General features: G+C 35.1%; 1 protein-coding gene across 5 annotated transcripts in view; it reads left to right on the forward strand.

Annotated features, from left to right (window-relative positions):
• The window catches only part of NAV3 (neuron navigator 3), a 595667-nt gene that overhangs the window by 572051 nt on the left and 6250 nt on the right, over positions 1-17366 (forward strand). For all 5 annotated transcript variants that reach the window (XM_072724439.1, XM_072724437.1, XM_025992156.2 and 2 more), the window contains 5 exons: positions 8923-9077; positions 10096-10167; positions 10822-11018; positions 11964-12082; positions 15267-15470. In XM_072724439.1, coding sequence (XP_072580540.1) covers positions 8923-9077; positions 10096-10167; positions 10822-11018; positions 11964-12082; positions 15267-15470 — 747 coding nt within the window. The remainder of the gene's footprint in view (positions 1-8922; positions 9078-10095; positions 10168-10821; positions 11019-11963; positions 12083-15266; positions 15471-17366) is intronic.

Below are 17366 nucleotides of genomic sequence, written 5' to 3' on the forward strand. Positions count from 1 at the left end.
CTCAGGGCCTGATCCTGGAGACCCGAGATCGAGTCCCACGTCGGGCTCCCCACATGGAGCCTTCTCCCTCTGCCTGTGTCTCTGCCTCTAAATAAATAAAATCTTAAAAAAAAGAAAGAAAGAAAGAAAGAAAGAAAGAAAGAAAGAAAGAAAGAAAGAAAAGAAAAGGAAAGAAAACTGTAGGCAGTATCCCTGATGAGTAGGGATGTAAAAGTTCTCAAAAAAAAAAAAAAATACAGCAAATCAAATTCAGCAGCACATTAAAAGGATCATTCACCATGGTCAAATGGGATGTATCACTAGTATACAAAGATAGTTCAACATGCAGAAATTAATCAGTGTGATATGGCACATTAATAGAAGGAAATAAAACAAATCATATAGCCATCTCAATAGATGCAGAGACAGCATATGACAAAGTGCATCACTCATAAAAACTCTCAACAAATTAGGGACGCCTGTGTGACTCAGTGATCAAGACAAAGATGCCTACTCTCATCACTTCTCTTCAGCATAGAACTAGAAGTCCTAGCTAAAACAATCAGGCAAAGAAGAAGAAGAAGGAGAAAAGGAGAGGGAGCAGGAGTGGGAGAGGAAAATGTATCAGAATTAGGAAGAGGTAAAATTTTCTCTATAGGTAGATGACATGATTTTATATATAGAAAATCCTAAAGACTTCACCAAAACCTATTAGATCTAAATAATTAATTTAGTAAAGTTGCAGGATATAATAAAATCAGTTTGTTTCTATACACAAATATGCATTTTCTGAAAAAGAAGTAAGGAAGTTGATCTCATTTTATAGTAGGATCAAAAACAATAAAACACTTAGAAATAAATTTACAAAGATAAAAGATCTCTACTATGAGAACTACAATACAATGATGAAAGAAAGAAGACACAAATAAATGGATATGTATTTCATGTTCATGGGTTGGAAGAATTAATGTCATTAAAATGTCAATACTACTAAAACCCATCTATAGAGTCAATGCAATTCCTATCAAAATTCCAATTGACTTCTAGAAGCAAAAAAAAAAAACTCATAAAATGTATATGGAACCACAAAAGACTGAATAGCCAAAGAAATGCTGAGAAAGAAGAACAAAGCAGGAGACATCACGCTTCCTAATTTCAGCTATACTATAAAGATATAGTCATCAAAACAGTATGGTATTGTCATAACAGTAGACACATAAAATTGACAGACACACTGAAACAGAATCAAAAACCTGGAAATAAACCCACGCCTATATCATCAACTAATATTGGACAAGGAAGGCAAGAATACTCAGAGGAGTCTCTTCAATAAATGATGCTGGGAAATTGGATGTTCACATGCAAAAGAAAAAAACTGAACACATATTTACATTACTCACAAAAAACTTACTTGCAGTGGATTAAAGACTTAAATATACAACCTGAAACCATGAAATTCCTAGAAGAAAACATAGAAATAAAGCTTCTTGACATGGGTGTTGGTAATGATTTTTTGGATATGACACCTAAAGTACAAGCAACAAAATAAAAAATAAACAAGCGAGAATACATCAAGCTAAAAACTCCTGCACAGCAAAAGAAACCATCAGCAAAATGTGAAAAGACAACCTACAGAATGAGAAAAACATTTACAAATCATATATATTTGATAAGGGATTAGAATCCAAAATATAGAAAAAACTCATGCCACTCAATAACAAGAAAACATATGACCCAATTAAAAAATGGACAAGGGACCTGAATAGACATTGTCCAGAGAAGACGAAGTACATGAAAAGATGCCCGATATCACTAGTCATTAGAGAAATGCAAGGTAAAACCACGTGAGATATCACCTCATGCCTGTTAGAATGGCCATCATCAAAAAGATAAGAGATAACAAATGTTGGTATGGATGTAGAGAGAAGGGGACCCTTGTATACTGTTGGTGGGATTGTTAACTGGTACGGCCACTATGGAAAACAGAATGGAGGATCCTCAAAAAATTAAAAGTAGTACTGCCATATGACCCAGTAATTCCACTTCTTGGAATATATCCAAAGGAAATGAAAACACAAACTCAAAAAACATCTGCAACACACCATGTTCATAGAAGCAATAGCTAAGCTAAGACCTAGAAACAACCTAAGTGTCACGGATGGGTGAGTGGATAAAGAAATGAATGGATGAACATGTATTTGTATATGTGTATGTACACATACAGTGGAATATTATCCGGCCATAAATAAACGAGGAAATTCTACCAATTGCCTCAAAATCCATAGGCTTGGAAGGCACTACACTAAGTGAGGTAAGTCAGAAAAAGGCAAATAACTCTGATCTCACTGTGTGGAATCTCAAAAAAAAAAAAAATATTACCTAAGGCAGAGGATGGGGGACCAGAATTGTAGAAAAATGGTTAAAAGGTACACACTTGGGATGCCTGGGTGGCTCAGTGGTTGAGCATCTGCTTTGGCTCAGGCCATGATCCTGGAGTCCCGGGATCGAGTCCTGCATCAGGCTCCCTGCATGGAGCCTGCTTCTCCCTCTGCCTGTGTCTCTGTCTCTCTCTTTCTTTGTGTCTCTCATGAATAAATAAATAAAATATTTTTTTAAAAAGGTACAAACTTCCAGTTACAGGATAAATAATTACTTGGGATATAATAGGCAACATGATGACCATAGCTAACACTGCTATATGATGATGTATTAGGAAAGTTGTTAAGGGAGTAAATTCAAAGAGTTCCCGTCACAAGAAAATTTTTTGGCCTTTTTTTCTTCTTCTTTTTTTTTTTATGGGATATATAAGAGAAGATGGATGTTAGCTAAATCTTTCATGGTAATCATTTCACAATAGGTGTAAATCAAATCATCATGCTATACAGTTTAAATTTATACAACGATGTATGTCAATTGTCTCTCAATAAAAAATGTTCTTAATGGAGTTTATTAAGTCCCTGTCAGTGACCAACTGTGGGATCTAAGGCAGATTGTGGAATTCCCTTTGACTTGGTTCTCCCAGCTGTAATATGGGAAAAATAGTAGGATCATGGTAAGAGCTAAGAGTGTGTGTGTGTGTGTGTGTGTGTGTGTGTGTGTGAGAGAGAGAGAGAGAGAGAGAGAGAGAAATAAGATGTATAATTAACGTTTAATTGCTTTCAATAAAGATTTCTATCACAACCCATATGGACCCATCCCTCAAACACACACATAGACCTTTGTCCAAAACTGTAGTTTTCAAGAACAATGAAGTACAAACAACATTGCTAGGACCTCTTAAAAATTAAACAAATATAGCACTTGAATTCCAAATATTTCCTTGGAACACGGCAGCATTCAAATTGTGATTGACCCACCCATTCTCATTTCAACTGAATAGAGACACATAACCTGAGGCTGAATATTTGAATCTTCTCTAAGCAGAAGTACTAAGAGCGTAGTCCTTGGTTTGCTTCAGCCTACATGTTTAATGCCTCCTGTGAATTCTGAGTCTCCTCAGAATGTTATTTAAAAAGTGTTTTACCACCATTCTTTTTTTTCTCAGCCAGAATGACAAAAGGATTATGTCCCTTAGCCATCCTCCGTGTGTTCCTTGGATTTCCCCCAATGTTGGCATGACAGCTCTTCAGAAGTGACTTCCTTGTGGGGGGGAAAAAAAACAAGTGGTTGGTAAAAGAAGAATAGATGTATTACAGGAAACAGTGTCATTTTGACAAAGTTGAGAATCACTTAAAATCAAGTTTTGAATCAAGTAGAGTGATTTGGGCTTCATTAGGATGTAGCTGAACATGGTATGATACAGTTGGTTAATTTATACTGATAAAATCTACACTTACAAAATTACTTACACTAATAAAATTTGCCTCACCCCAAATCTACTGTTACATATAGGTTCTTTTTATTTCAGTTAAAAAGTTGTTTAGTGTTTGGAGATGTTCTTAATACTATCATAGGAACCTTAAAAAAATATGACCAAATAGTACCAACACTTTTATTTTCTTCTTTTTCTGAATAAAATCACTTGTGTCGTTAATAGGTCAGTATAATGTTTGCTATTACAAAATAATGGAAAATAAAGCATTGCCAAGAGTGTTGGAACAGAATTAATGATGCTAGGAGGCAGTAATAGGAAAAAACCCAGGGACACATCGTGTGGCATTCGGCACCAAGGAAGCACAAAATACAACTGACATGTTTATTGTTTCTTTCTGTTTGTAAGATATGAATGAGCTGTCAATAGTGCTGGGTACAATTGTTGCTAGAGAATTTAGCCTAATTCTTGCCAAATTGTCAGAAAATCCACAGTGGTTTTTATTTGTTTATTATTGCTCTGCTTTTTTGTGATGGGGGGTGGGCGGGGGTAGGCGAGAATGGTATAAAGGAATAGGGATGACTAGTTGAGATTGTCTGAGGGACAGCTGCTAGCTGTGTAGATCTACTAACGGCAAGTGTGAATGAGGCATGAACTAATAAATCCCGTCCCTGAAAAATGAAGCTGTGCAGTGGCTGACGTGCATTTTGCTACGCCATAGATAGCACTGAAGAGACAAAGCCAAAAAAACACTTACAGATTCAAAAAAAAAGAATAATCGAACAATAAAACCATCAAACGAAAAAAATCTTTTCATGTGTTTGGTCGCTCTGCATTTTGCATCCTGTCCCTCTTCCTACTCTTCAAGCCCTCCCTCAAGCTGCCAGCTGGAATATTTTGATCAAGAGCAGTACACATAAGCGATTACACTTTGTGACATTTGATATAGCAGGCCCAGAAGGCTAGAGATGAATTTAGTAAATAATATGTGGCCAGCTGAAAACACTTGGAATGTTAGGTAGGAAAAGATAAAAAAACTGGTCTTGGCAGATTCATTTTTGATGTGTCTAGAGTCAAAACCGGAGAAGGCAATGATCAACAGCTTTTCTATGACTCCTGAGTTCTCTGTGTATTTTCAAAGTATGGGATTCATCTCATTATCAGTGTCCATCTGGTGCATATACCTGTTTTCTTTTGCCTAATTAGATCTTAGACATGAAACTTTTAATGCTAATGTATCAGTACTTCAATCAAAGATTTAACCTCTATTAAGTTACAGTGGGGATCATAAAGTGATTTCAAAGGGATCCAGGAAAAACTCTTAAGTTAATGACAAAATTATTTGTGCATGCCTATTGCCACTTACACCTGGTCCATAGCTTTCATCAGACTCCCAAAGAGGTCTACTACCCTTCTCAAGATGAGAATCCTGATAGAATCTAATGGCCCTACTTTTCCAGAATCACTCAGTGATGTCTTAATTACCAAGTTCAGTGCCCTTTGCATCTTTTCTCTGTCTCTCTCTTTTATTGCTTAGGTATAGCAAATTGTTACAGGTAATCTTCCCCTTTCAAAAATTCCTCTAATTTTCATGATTATCGTTCTCTATTTCCTTGTTACTCTCTAGCAAGCTCCTTCTCAGTCTCACCCACTGACTATTTTTCCATCACCTACCAGTAAATGAAACTGTGACCCAACATTCTTCTGTTCTTGCCTGGATGACCCCCCTGGAGTCATCGTGTATTGACTCCAATTGGACCCCATTAGTCACGCCCATTCTCCTGAATAGTAGGCCTCTCCCTTAGCATACACGTATGTTTCTATTAGCATGCTAAGTACACATGTTTAGAAAACCCAGTTTCAACTCTAAAAAACATCAAATCCATCTTCTTCCTTCCATCTCTGCTATCGCCACCCTCCCATCAAAGTTAACACTCTTTTATCTTTTAGATGACAGCATCTGTTTTCTAACTGCTTGATTCACAACTTCTGTTAAATCATCCTTCTCTCTTTCTGACTATCCCTTCACCTACTGGAAAATAGAATATCTTTTCATTATTAAAGTCTGACTACATTAAATCCGCAACGTTTTTCTATTGCTTTTCATACTGGGTCAAAAATCTCCCCACACCTCTACTATCCTATTAGTCCCGTAATGTCCCTTGGCTTCCACAATTTTGTTATTCTCTTGACTGGTTTCTCTTCCTCCTCTACAATATACTTACCATACTTTGAAATCATGATTCTAACTACATTACTCAGAACTCCAGACAGAACATTCAATGTTTCTTTGTTGCCAACAGGAAAAGTCCAGTAACCTTTCAAATCATTCAGGATTACAAACTCTTCTTTCCAACTTACTTAACATTATTCATATTCCCAAAACATATGCTACTAGTTTCTTTCCTTCCACATCTTTTTTGTGTTTATGCTTTTGATTATTCTTTCCCCTCTATTTGGAAAGCTCTTTTTGCATTTTGAAGCATCAAAACATTACCTACTCCTAAAAATAAAAGGTTAATAGCAAATAAGCCTACCGCCAGAAGGTCTTTCCCATTGGTACAAGTAAGGTTTACATGCTCTGAACAAAATCTGTGATGTATGCCTTTTTAATTTTTTTTTAACCATGAATCACAGTTTGTTTTTTTTTTATACACACACGTAACCCTCTATTCTGGGCAATAGGCTTCTGAATGCTTTTTCCGTTTCTAATTAACCATCATCTCCTTCATATTTATGTTTCCTTTGATAAATAAATTTGCTCTTTCCCTACTGAAAAAAAAATATGTGTCAACGGTTCACGTTTATTTATATAGAAAGATCCAACTTTTTTGTGCATGGATTCAAGATCTATTTTCTTTTTCATTACAACCAGCACTACCATGTGCAATTTCTCTTGCAACAACGGAATGCGTTTCATTTCCCCCAAACACATCACATGCTCATACCTTCCAGTTTTCATTCTTTATTACTTGCACTTCAGTAGTTTGTCCCCAGTACCCTGTTCTCTGAACAAGTCTGGATTAGGTGCCTCTCTTAAGTTTCTGTATAGTGTTTTGTGCATTTCATTTATTTATTGACCTGCCTTTCTGTTTCTCAACTCTAAATTCTTGGAATGGAGAAATAATCTCTGAATCCTTAGTGCCAAAGTACCTGGAACATAACAGGTACTTGCTAACGGTGTTTTGAAAGGATCAATAACTGCATACTTAACATTTGGAATTCTACTCATTTTTCAGAATTCATCTCAAATTTCACCTCACGTCATCAGGATCCCCCGGTTGGAATTACTTCTTCTTCTTCCTACAGGCCAAGTCTCTGTTTAACCTCTCTCAAGGGATATTTTACATTGTATTTTGTACATTTATTAGTTATGTATGTACCTTCCACCCTCCCAAGCTCCAGCATTTCCTTCTCTGGAAAGCTTTCCTTGATACCACCTAGGCAAAATCTCCTCTCCTGACCTCTCATAGCTCCTAATATACTGTGATATTGTATTCATATGATTTATCATACTCAAATTTTAGTGCCTAACGTGATAATCTTAATGCCTACAAGGGAATACTTTTTAACCCCTATACCCAGAAGGAGTTGATTCAGTTCATAATTAGCATTAAACTTACTAACTTGAATAATGCTTCATTATTTTTATACATCTCAGGGGATTGTCTAGAGCTATGAACATAGAAGATAGGCAGTCAATATTTTATAAATGAATGCATGACTTAATATAGTTATTTTATTGGTATAAATTCCATTTTTTGTGTTCTAAGATAAATGAAATTCTCCAGAGCATTCATTAGTTTAAACATATTTTTCTGAATTCTTTGATTTAGGCTATATTTATTCAGTGTGATTGGTTCAATGTAAGATCAAAAGTGCATTAGTTTTCTAATAAATTTTATATTTAAACTTAAGTGAATATATTACTAAATGCCTCAAAACCCTGGGCAATGTTTTTATCATTCTCTGCTTTTAGTTCTAAATGTAGTATTATAGGGGTGCCTGTGTGGCTCAGCTGGTTAAGCCTCAGCCTTCAGCTCAAGTCATTGTTCCAGGGTCTTGGGATCCAGCCCATCAGCAAGGAGCCTGCTTCTCCCTCTCCCTCTGCCTGCTGCTCCCCCTGCTGGTGCTCTCTCTCTTTCTGTCAATAAATAAATAAAATCTTGAAAAAATAAAAATATAATTAGTATTACAGACAGAGGGAGGTGGCATCTAGGGTAAGTGGTTCACATATTCACCTGGCAGATTCCAGAAACTGGAATTATGGAATTGTTTTTTAACCCTGAGCAAGATTTACAAATTGAAAATGTCATTGTAAGTATGCAAATATTATGGAAATGCTCTTACTGATTAGGATAATTTTAAGAAACCTAATTGTGTTCCTGGCCTATCCATCTGTGAGAGCAGTCAATCAGCAAACTGGTTATCATATTTAGATTAAAAGCTATTAGAAAGGAATAATACCTGTAAAAAAAAAAAAGAAGCTCAAGAAATGCTAAATGCTAATGTCAAGTGACCCAGTGAATATAACAAATTTTGTCTTTGTTTAAAATCACAGAAGTTGTATGCAGATTATAAATAAGTAAATAACCACACTTCTATCCAAATACTTGGTTTAATGCACCCTACTGAAATGAATTGCAATTAAAACATTTAAAGTATTAGTGGAAACTTAGGTGTGCCATTTTGGATTTATTCTATACCGGAAAATTATAAGGTTTGCTAAAATCCACTTTTATCATTGTAATACCAAAAGCAAGAATGAAGTCTCAGTATTTGTGGTTTGTTATAAGAGCTTATATCCAAAACTCTCATTCGCTTTTTTTTTTTTTTTTGGGCCTTTTTTAAGGGGAGACAACAACTGAGAAACATGCTTTTGTTTTCACAATTTTATATTTGCTGCAGCTGTTCTGTATTGGCTTTTCTCTTTGCTCTTTTTAAAAAAATACATCCTCACAGCATTATATGTGTTTGCTTTGTTTTATATCAGTGGAATGACCTGTGGGTTTTAATCAGAGGTACTGGATGGCAGACAAAGTGTGCTATTCCTAAACTGTGAGTTGCTTGCCAATGGTTTAAACTCATCATTGATGTATTTGTTTTCTTTTCTTTTTTTTTTTTTTTTCAAGGAGTTGCAACAGTATCTAGCTAACCTGGCTGAACAGTGCAGTGCTGATAATAATGGTGTAGAACTCCCTGTTGTAATAATTCTTGATAATCTTCATCATGTGGGCTCTTTGAGTGATATCTTCAATGGCTTTCTCAACTGTAAATACAACAAATGGTATGCTTATGAAATATTTTGAGTGATGAAATATGAAAAAATCATCAGATTTGTTTTCTTGGGTCTTTATACCTTTTAAAGACTTCATTAATATTATAACATATTTCCCAAAAAATCCTTGTGCATTTCTTGGAACATCTATTTATTCATTCAGCAATTATGCCCCAGGCAACTGTTATGAAAACATAATTTACATGATGGCATTAGCTTCTGCAGATATGCTGAAGGTCTGGGAGACCGAGATCAATGACAGAATGTTTGAATCAAAGAAATTAAGAATTAAAATGAAGGTCTAGAGCTCTGGTTTTGTTTTTTTTCCTCCACATCAAAGTTTGAATTCAACCTTCCTATAAAGATAAATTTAATGCATTTAGACATATCTCTCTCCATTATTGAGTCTAATTTTTAATTATTTATAATGAAAGCAAAGATTGAAGTAGGGTATAAAAGAAATCTGAAAACCCACTAAGTATTCACTATAGTATGGCCTCTAAAGGAAGGACATAAAAGAACAAACTAAATATTAGTTTTACTGAGGCAATATCCCAATTAATCTCTACTAGGGATTTTTTAAATGTTAAAAGTAGATAATGAAAAAGGCATTGAAACAAGAATACAAATCTTCTAATGTCATTGAGAAACTTTAAAATCTCTATGAAATAATAAAAGAGGAAAAATTAATGAATTTGATTATAATCATAAGAGTCATAAGATGTTAGAGTGAAATGAGTTTTCTGTGATTATTCTATCTAACCTTTTTATTTTATAGATGGGTAAACTCAGGCTCAGAAAGGTAAAATGATTCTCCTAGGATGCCCTAGTTGAAATTAGAGCCCCAAATCAAAATTTCCAGCTCAATGATCTTTGTCATTTTTCAATCTAACATTACAAAATTACCCTTCTAACCTAATATTAAAATGGAAGTATCCATATTTACCTAAATTGTTTTTTAAGACAATTTTAATAGACTGATATCTTTTATCTTCAGCACATCTGCATATGTTATTTTGTTTTCCAGTCCATATATTATTGGAACAATGAATCAGGGAGTTTCTTCATCACCAAATCTAGAGCTGCATCACAATTTCAGGTAAAGAGAAATGAAATGAAATGTTTTGTTTGTTTGTTGTGTTGTCTCTTTCTGTTTGCTTTCGGTTACATTAGTGTTTTTCCATTTGCACATTGACACATCCTGCCAGTGGTAACCTGTGGTGTGAAAATAATTCTCACTTCTTCTGACACTTCCTCAAGCAGACATTTGGTAATCCTCCACCTGTAATCAGAAGTGTTTCTTAAAAGAAAGAAGAAAGAAAGAAAGAAAGAAAGAAAAAAAAAAGAAAGAAAGAAAGAAAGAAAGAAAAAGAAAGAAAGAAAGAAAGAAAGAAAGAAAAAGGAAAGAAATGTTGGTCCTGCTCACTATGTCACCAGCTAAAGTAGAGCACTTTTCTTCAAAGTGTGAGGAATGTGAAGAGTTCCTATTTCAGGATTTGTGATTCTCCTATAAAAGAGTACTCAGCGTGTATACTCCCACTCACTTCTGACGCACATGAGCTTCTCTTTAGCTTAAAAAGTTAGTTATTTTGTCTACCTCTAATGCTAATAGATCTCCTAACCCTTTGATCATTAAAATGAGCCATCAATTGAAATAGGAATATTCTTAATTTATATTGGAAAAGAGAATACTCTAGACTTCAAACTTAATTATTCAAAGATTTCTGATTTTTTTTTTTTTGTCTTTTTGTAGGTGGGTGCTCTGCGCAAACCACACAGAACCAGTGAAAGGATTTTTAGGCAGATATCTTCGAAGGAAACTGATAGAGATGGAAATAGAAAGGAATATACGCAATAATGACTTAGTAAAAATTATAGATTGGATTCCTAAGACATGGCATCATCTCAACAGTTTTTTGGAAACACACAGTTCTTCTGATGTTACCATTGGTGAGTTCCAAAACTGCAATATGCCATTTTCCAGGAACTAAGAGTATGTGGTAAAGATGGCCAGATTGGATGGTAGAAAATAACAAGTAAAGCTCATTTTTTTTCAGGCTTCCAAAGATTTAAGTTTTCTTTTTTTCCTTCTGAAAGTTTGCCTTCTTCTAAGCTTTATATGTCTGATTAAATTCATTTTGGCTGACAATTGTGGTTTACTAAGGTTTGACTGAAATCACATGAGTTTAATACAGACAAATATTTAAAAATCAAATAAGCATTTGAAATACACTGTATCTGTTTAAAGTTTCTTTTTATGCTAAAAACAAATTTTAGCCAATGGCTCACATCAAACGTAGTTGTGAGAGAAGATTTTAGTTAGAGGTAATTTCGGTGTTTCATGGATAATTGAAGTGTTTCATATTTTTCATTAAGGTAAAACTGAATTACTTCTCTTTAGCTGCCATAAAGATGTTTATTTTCCTAATCTTTCTTAAATTGAGTGTATAAAAGTCTCTTTGCCATTGTGATGGATCATAAAGATGTACTCACTAAAGATACAAGGTAAATGAAAAAGAAGAATTTTACATTTGAGATCAGAAGGCCAAGGCTGAGTCCTACTCTTCAAATAATGACATATTTTATATTTGGCAGTTTACTTCAGCACAGTTTCATCATCTATAAAATGGGGCAGGTAAACTAGACTATGACCTTTAAGGTTTCTCCTAACTCTAATTTGTTACGTTCTAGATTAAGATTTTAGGGTTAAAGGAAGGAGAGTTCAGTAGATTGAGTCTCCAGTAAAACATACTTTGTGACAATCAAGCTGGTCAAGATTATAATTGTTTAAGAATCCTGTAAGACATATATTATTAAATCCCTCATAATGATGTCTGGCTATTTATGTGTTTAGGTTAAACGTAATGGTTCTCAAAATGGTTTGCTTCTTCTTAGGTCCCCGACTTTTCCTCCCTTGCCCTATGGATGTAGAAGGTTCTAGAGTATGGTTCATGGACCTCTGGAACTATTCTTTGGTACCTTACATTCTAGAAGCAGTAAGAGAAGGTCTTCAGGTATCGTACTCAATTTTCTTTACTATTTAAAAACAAGCAAAATCGTCCTTTAAAGTAAAAAAAATAATAATAATCTTTTCTCTGGGTATTTATAACAGAAAACTGAAGGCATGAGCTATACAAAGATGCTGGTAAGGTTTTAAAGATCAACTAGTATATAACTATTTATTTACGTATTCTGTTCTGAGACTAAATATGCAGGAGAAGGAGAAAACCTTTGTTCTAACAACTACCCATTTAAGGCCAAACAAACTTACTGCTGTAGGTAATAGCAGTCAATTGATAGCTAGTTAATTGGACATTTCTTTATCTTATAAGTCAGGTGTTAACATGGGTCTTGATCATTTATTCTATTTTGGTTCCAACAGAATAAAAGACTATACCAAAGGTTTTTATTTTTTAAGAATAACGTATCCATTTTCTGGATTCCTCTAAAACTCTTATGCAAAGATGTGAGTTGAGTCTCGCAATTTCAATCACTGTATATGAAAAAGAAATTTGTGAATATTTATAACATTCTAGAAGTCATAATTTTTAAAACTAATATTTAAATAAACTATTTGTCCTCTTCAGATAGTTTCAGTATTTAATAAGCTATCATCCAAGTCTTTACATATAAAATCCTCTTTATTTCATATTTGTTTACTCGTACATGTAAAGAAAAAGATGATTTTACAAACTCAAAAACAGTAATATCTAAGAATACTTAGCTCTTAAATATCATTTTTTAAAAGTGCATAGGTTCCTTTTTTAACAATTAAATTAATATTATTTATAAAACACTGTCCTGAGAATGATAATTTTATACAGCTTCTATTCAGGCAAAAGTATAACCATTAGAGTAATACCAGTTTCCCAGACTAAAACAAAATTATTTTGAAGAGGGAGTAAAAATGTCTTGCTTCTTGCTGTGGTTCTAGATGTTAAGGAGCAAGATAGTGTAAGTGCTGAATCAGCCACGATGTAGGGAGTGTAGGGGGGACATCCAGAACACAGGAGAGGTAAGACAGGAAAACCCTTAGCGGGTGGACAGTTCTCATTGCTACTAAAGGATGTGCTCCGCCACAAGTCCGTTGGTAGGTGATATTCCTGGGGTCGTCCATATATGTTTTCTATAAGAAAAGGAAGAAAAGGAATCATGTATGTTTTGAACTATTCCCTTGGATCTACTGGTAACAAAGAACCTTGAATTGGAGCAAGAAGTGAAAAAACAAAGCCTGATTGCAAAGATGAACATCCGAGTTGAGAGGAATAGAAAAATCTCTTTTCAAATGAATGCTTTGATGAGGAAACATATGGGGAATACTCTCCGGCAGACGTTCTAGTTGGAAAAAAAAAAAAAAACCCACTGGTGTTACAAAGGATTCTGATTTTTAATCTGGTGATTCTACCTTTATTGAAATGTCAACAATCAATTTATAGTATTCTAAATATTTAAATATTTTGTATGTTATAATTTTACAATATTTTATAATATTTTAATATTTAAATATTCTTTCAATTATTTTCTATAATACCTATTTTACACCAAAATACAGAATTGGGCCTATTTAGCATTTTATTGGTCAATTCCAATTTTACTATCCTTGATGAATCTTTAAAAGGCTGGCATCAGTCGATTCTAGCCTGCATGTTCTTTTTGTAACATTTACTTTCCAAGAATTACACATTTCCTTCGATTAGCTTAAGCTGTACAGCAGCCTATGTCTTATAGTTCTATAAAGTAGGTTTTTAACTGAGGGAAAACTTTTGCTCCAAAACAAGATAACTGTTACCCCTGCCGTCATCTCCCAAGGAATATACAGATATCAGGACCTGGCGCTCACTCGCTCGCTTGCTCTCTTTCTCTCTCTCTCTCTTTCTCAAGGCAAGGCTGACACAAACTTATTCAGTTCCTCCTGGAGAAACCCAAAAGATAACTCCAAAGCAATCTGTGTGCCTTTCATGGTGTCAGTGTCCACCATTTTGCTTTTGTCTCACTGAACCACAATGAGCCATGTAGAACACCTCACAGTAAGCTATCTGGGACCAAATAGGCACCAGGTAACCAGGATTGGCCTCAAAAGAGTAGGTCAAGGCAGACGGGGAGTACATCAAAGGACTAGTTTGCCCATGTTACTGTTCTCTTCTCTTCATTTTAGCTTTTCTTTAGAAAAGAAAGTCCTTGTTTACAAAGTCCATTCCACCTCTGTCTCTTCAGTGTGCCCTGCCTAATTTGGCTTCAAGATTGCTTCCAGCTTAAAAACTTTTTTTGTAAAAGATTTTATTTATTTATTCATGAGAGACACGCAGAGAGAGACAGAGACATAGACAGAGGGAGAAGCAGGCTCCATGCAGAGAGCCTGATATGGGACTTGATCTCAGAACCCCAAGATCACGACCTAAGCCAAAGGCAGATGCTTAACCACAGCCATGTGCCCACAGCTTAGAACCTTTTAACATAACTTATATTCATCTTGTCCCCTCTACTTCACTCCCAGTACTTTAACTAGCTTTTCTCATCTCTTTCTTACTGACTCTGCTTGCATTTGAATCCTGACAACATTAATGCTTTCATTTCCTATTTTTCCTCTTCTTTTACCTCTGGCCTTATAAATAAACACCTAAAAAGAGTTTCTACAGGAAGCAATGAGATTATTAGAGGAAATTAATGCAAAGAAAATGATTATCAGAGAAAGTATTTTTATTTTCAAAGAAAATTTGAGTTAGAGTGAGGTTGGCAGAGAAAAGGTCTGTGATTTTATTTATCATTTTTCCAAAGTGCACTTTAGTAGAGAACTCTATTTAGTGTCTAGCATGGCTTTTTTCAATTCTCCATCTTTGGAACTTCTCTTTCTCAACTGAGTTTTCTTTTGGTTTATAGAATTACTAATAAAGATAAATGTGGGCAGTGATTTCTATATGCATTTAAAATAAACCTCCCTCTTACTCTCTCCCAAATTTTGACCATCTATTTTAGATGTTCCTCTTTATTTTGCTTCTCCTTCGAGGTTAAAGAGAGTACGTAGATAGACATATATTTACAATCTGGAAAACTGTATATGGACACATACAGTATATGGACACAGTTCCCTGGAAAGTCCCATAAGAACTCAATGTGCAATGGAATTACTCAATTAACAGCCACCTATTTTACTGAATAGAAATGTATTCTAAACGTATTAAACATGTGATCATTTTTTAGATGTATGGGAAACGGGCACCTTGGGAAGACCCCTCAAAGTGGGTGCTTGACACATACCCATGGAGTTCAGCGTCTCTGCCTCAGGATGGTCCAGCGTTACTTCAGTTGCGACCAGAAGATGTTGGGTATGAGGGCTGCATATCCACTAAGGAAGCCACAACCTCAAAGCACATTCCACAAAATGACACAGAAGGGGATCCTCTGGTAAGAAACTGATGTATGGTTCTTCTAATATCATATTAGTATGGTGTGTGGTCATCAATATTTAGTCATTTGTTTTAAAGATATTTCTCTTCAGTAGTATTTGGGGCTGTTCTGATATATATAGTCAACTTTAACTCTTTTGCCTTTGGCCTGCTTTCATTGAGTGAAATTCTTAAAATGAAAGACCAAATTTATATGCTTAAAAACCTAGAAACACTAAAACCAGGCTGAACTCTATGACCACAATTTTTATTTTTTTATGCAGAAAATTATATGAATAAATTAATAAATCTTCAACATTACATGACTCAATTCACTAGGTATTTAAGAGAAAACCAAATTCCATTCTTAAATTTACAAAAAAAGAATTGAATATAATGTATACTTGGAGAACTAAAGAATATTTTACATATATCAACTAATCTGACTAGATATATCATTAGTCTGTTGTTGCCTACGGTGGAGAAGACTAAACTGACTTGGAAATCAAAGGGAAGTTACTCTCCCTGATTCTGCCTCTCTTGCTTAATTTGCAGTTCTGTTTGGTTTAATAAAAGTCAGTAAAACGGGCAGCCCCGGTGGTGCAGCGGTTTAGCGCCCCCTGCAGCCAGGGGTGTGATCCTGGAGACCCAGGATCAAGTCCCACGTCGGGCTCCCTGCACGGAGCCTGCCTCTCCTCTGCCTGTGACTCTGCCTCTCTCTATATATATGAATTAAAAAAAAAAAAAAGTAAAACTATGAGTATTCTGAGACTATTAAGTAAGTGGTGTTATTAAAAAGAAGATTTTATTTTTTATGTATTTTTTCATATGTACGGATGAACCCGTATAGATTGGGGTCAGTTAGAATGCATTTATTAGCTTACCATTCTATGGCTAAAGAAATCACTGGACTTGCACAATAAATACAAGAAGAAAAGATACTGAAATAACAGCCATTATGTCATTTAAAACAGGCAAAAAGGAAATGATTAAAAATCATAACCTATGACAATACCCAAGAACATAAAATGACTTGGTATTTTATGGGATATTCCTATACCCATAACCCAACATATATACATTATCATCTCACCTGACCAGTCTTAACGTTTTGAGGGTTACATGTGAACAAACTGATAGATTTTTAAGATCTTTTCCATGGCAAAATGCACACATGCAAAAAAAATTTTGTAAAACATTTCAAAGGGCTCCATAGAGTCATGGGGGTATATACATAGACTTGCTTTGATTCCAGAGAACTCCTATATAGGACTTCTGATATTGGACTTTCACTCTAGACCATAAAATCCTTAAGAACCTGGACTTTTATTTCTATAACAGGTAGCTGGCCCTTTAGCTCCTACATAGTTTAAAATTAACAGTGGTGGAGGAATTGGTTTGGATGCAGCATAATTGGGAGCAAGTACTAATTAATTGCTGATAGAATGGTTTAAAATTTAACAGCAAATATAGACTTCAGGGTACAAGTATGAGCTATCACCTTTGAATTTTATAACTTCTAGTCTTCACTTTGCAGTGTTGATACACTGTATCTGTTCCAGGTAAGGAGAGGCTTTATAGAGTTTGTTTTGAGAATTACACTATAGAGTGAGAGACCGCTAAGGAATGCCCTCAACTTCCCAATTCCCACAGTCCTGATAACTAAACCCATCCAGCATTCTTCCCTGGCTCTGAATGCTCTTTCTTCTAGTATGGAAAAGAGCTCCAGAGTTTCCCATACTGAGTGGAAATTAGGGTTAAAAAACCTGATTCTTGGGGTACCTGGGTCGCTCAGTTGGTTAAGCATCTGCTTTTGCCTCGGGTCATAATCCCAGGGTCCTGGGATTGAGCTCCGTCAACAGGGATTGGGGGGGGGGGGCGGGGTCCAGGGGGCCCGGGAGTGGGTCCCTGCTCA

Source organism: Vulpes vulpes, chromosome 10 (genome assembly GCF_048418805.1).
Source record: "Vulpes vulpes isolate BD-2025 chromosome 10, VulVul3, whole genome shotgun sequence".
Lineage (NCBI taxonomy): Eukaryota > Metazoa > Chordata > Mammalia > Carnivora > Canidae > Vulpes > Vulpes vulpes.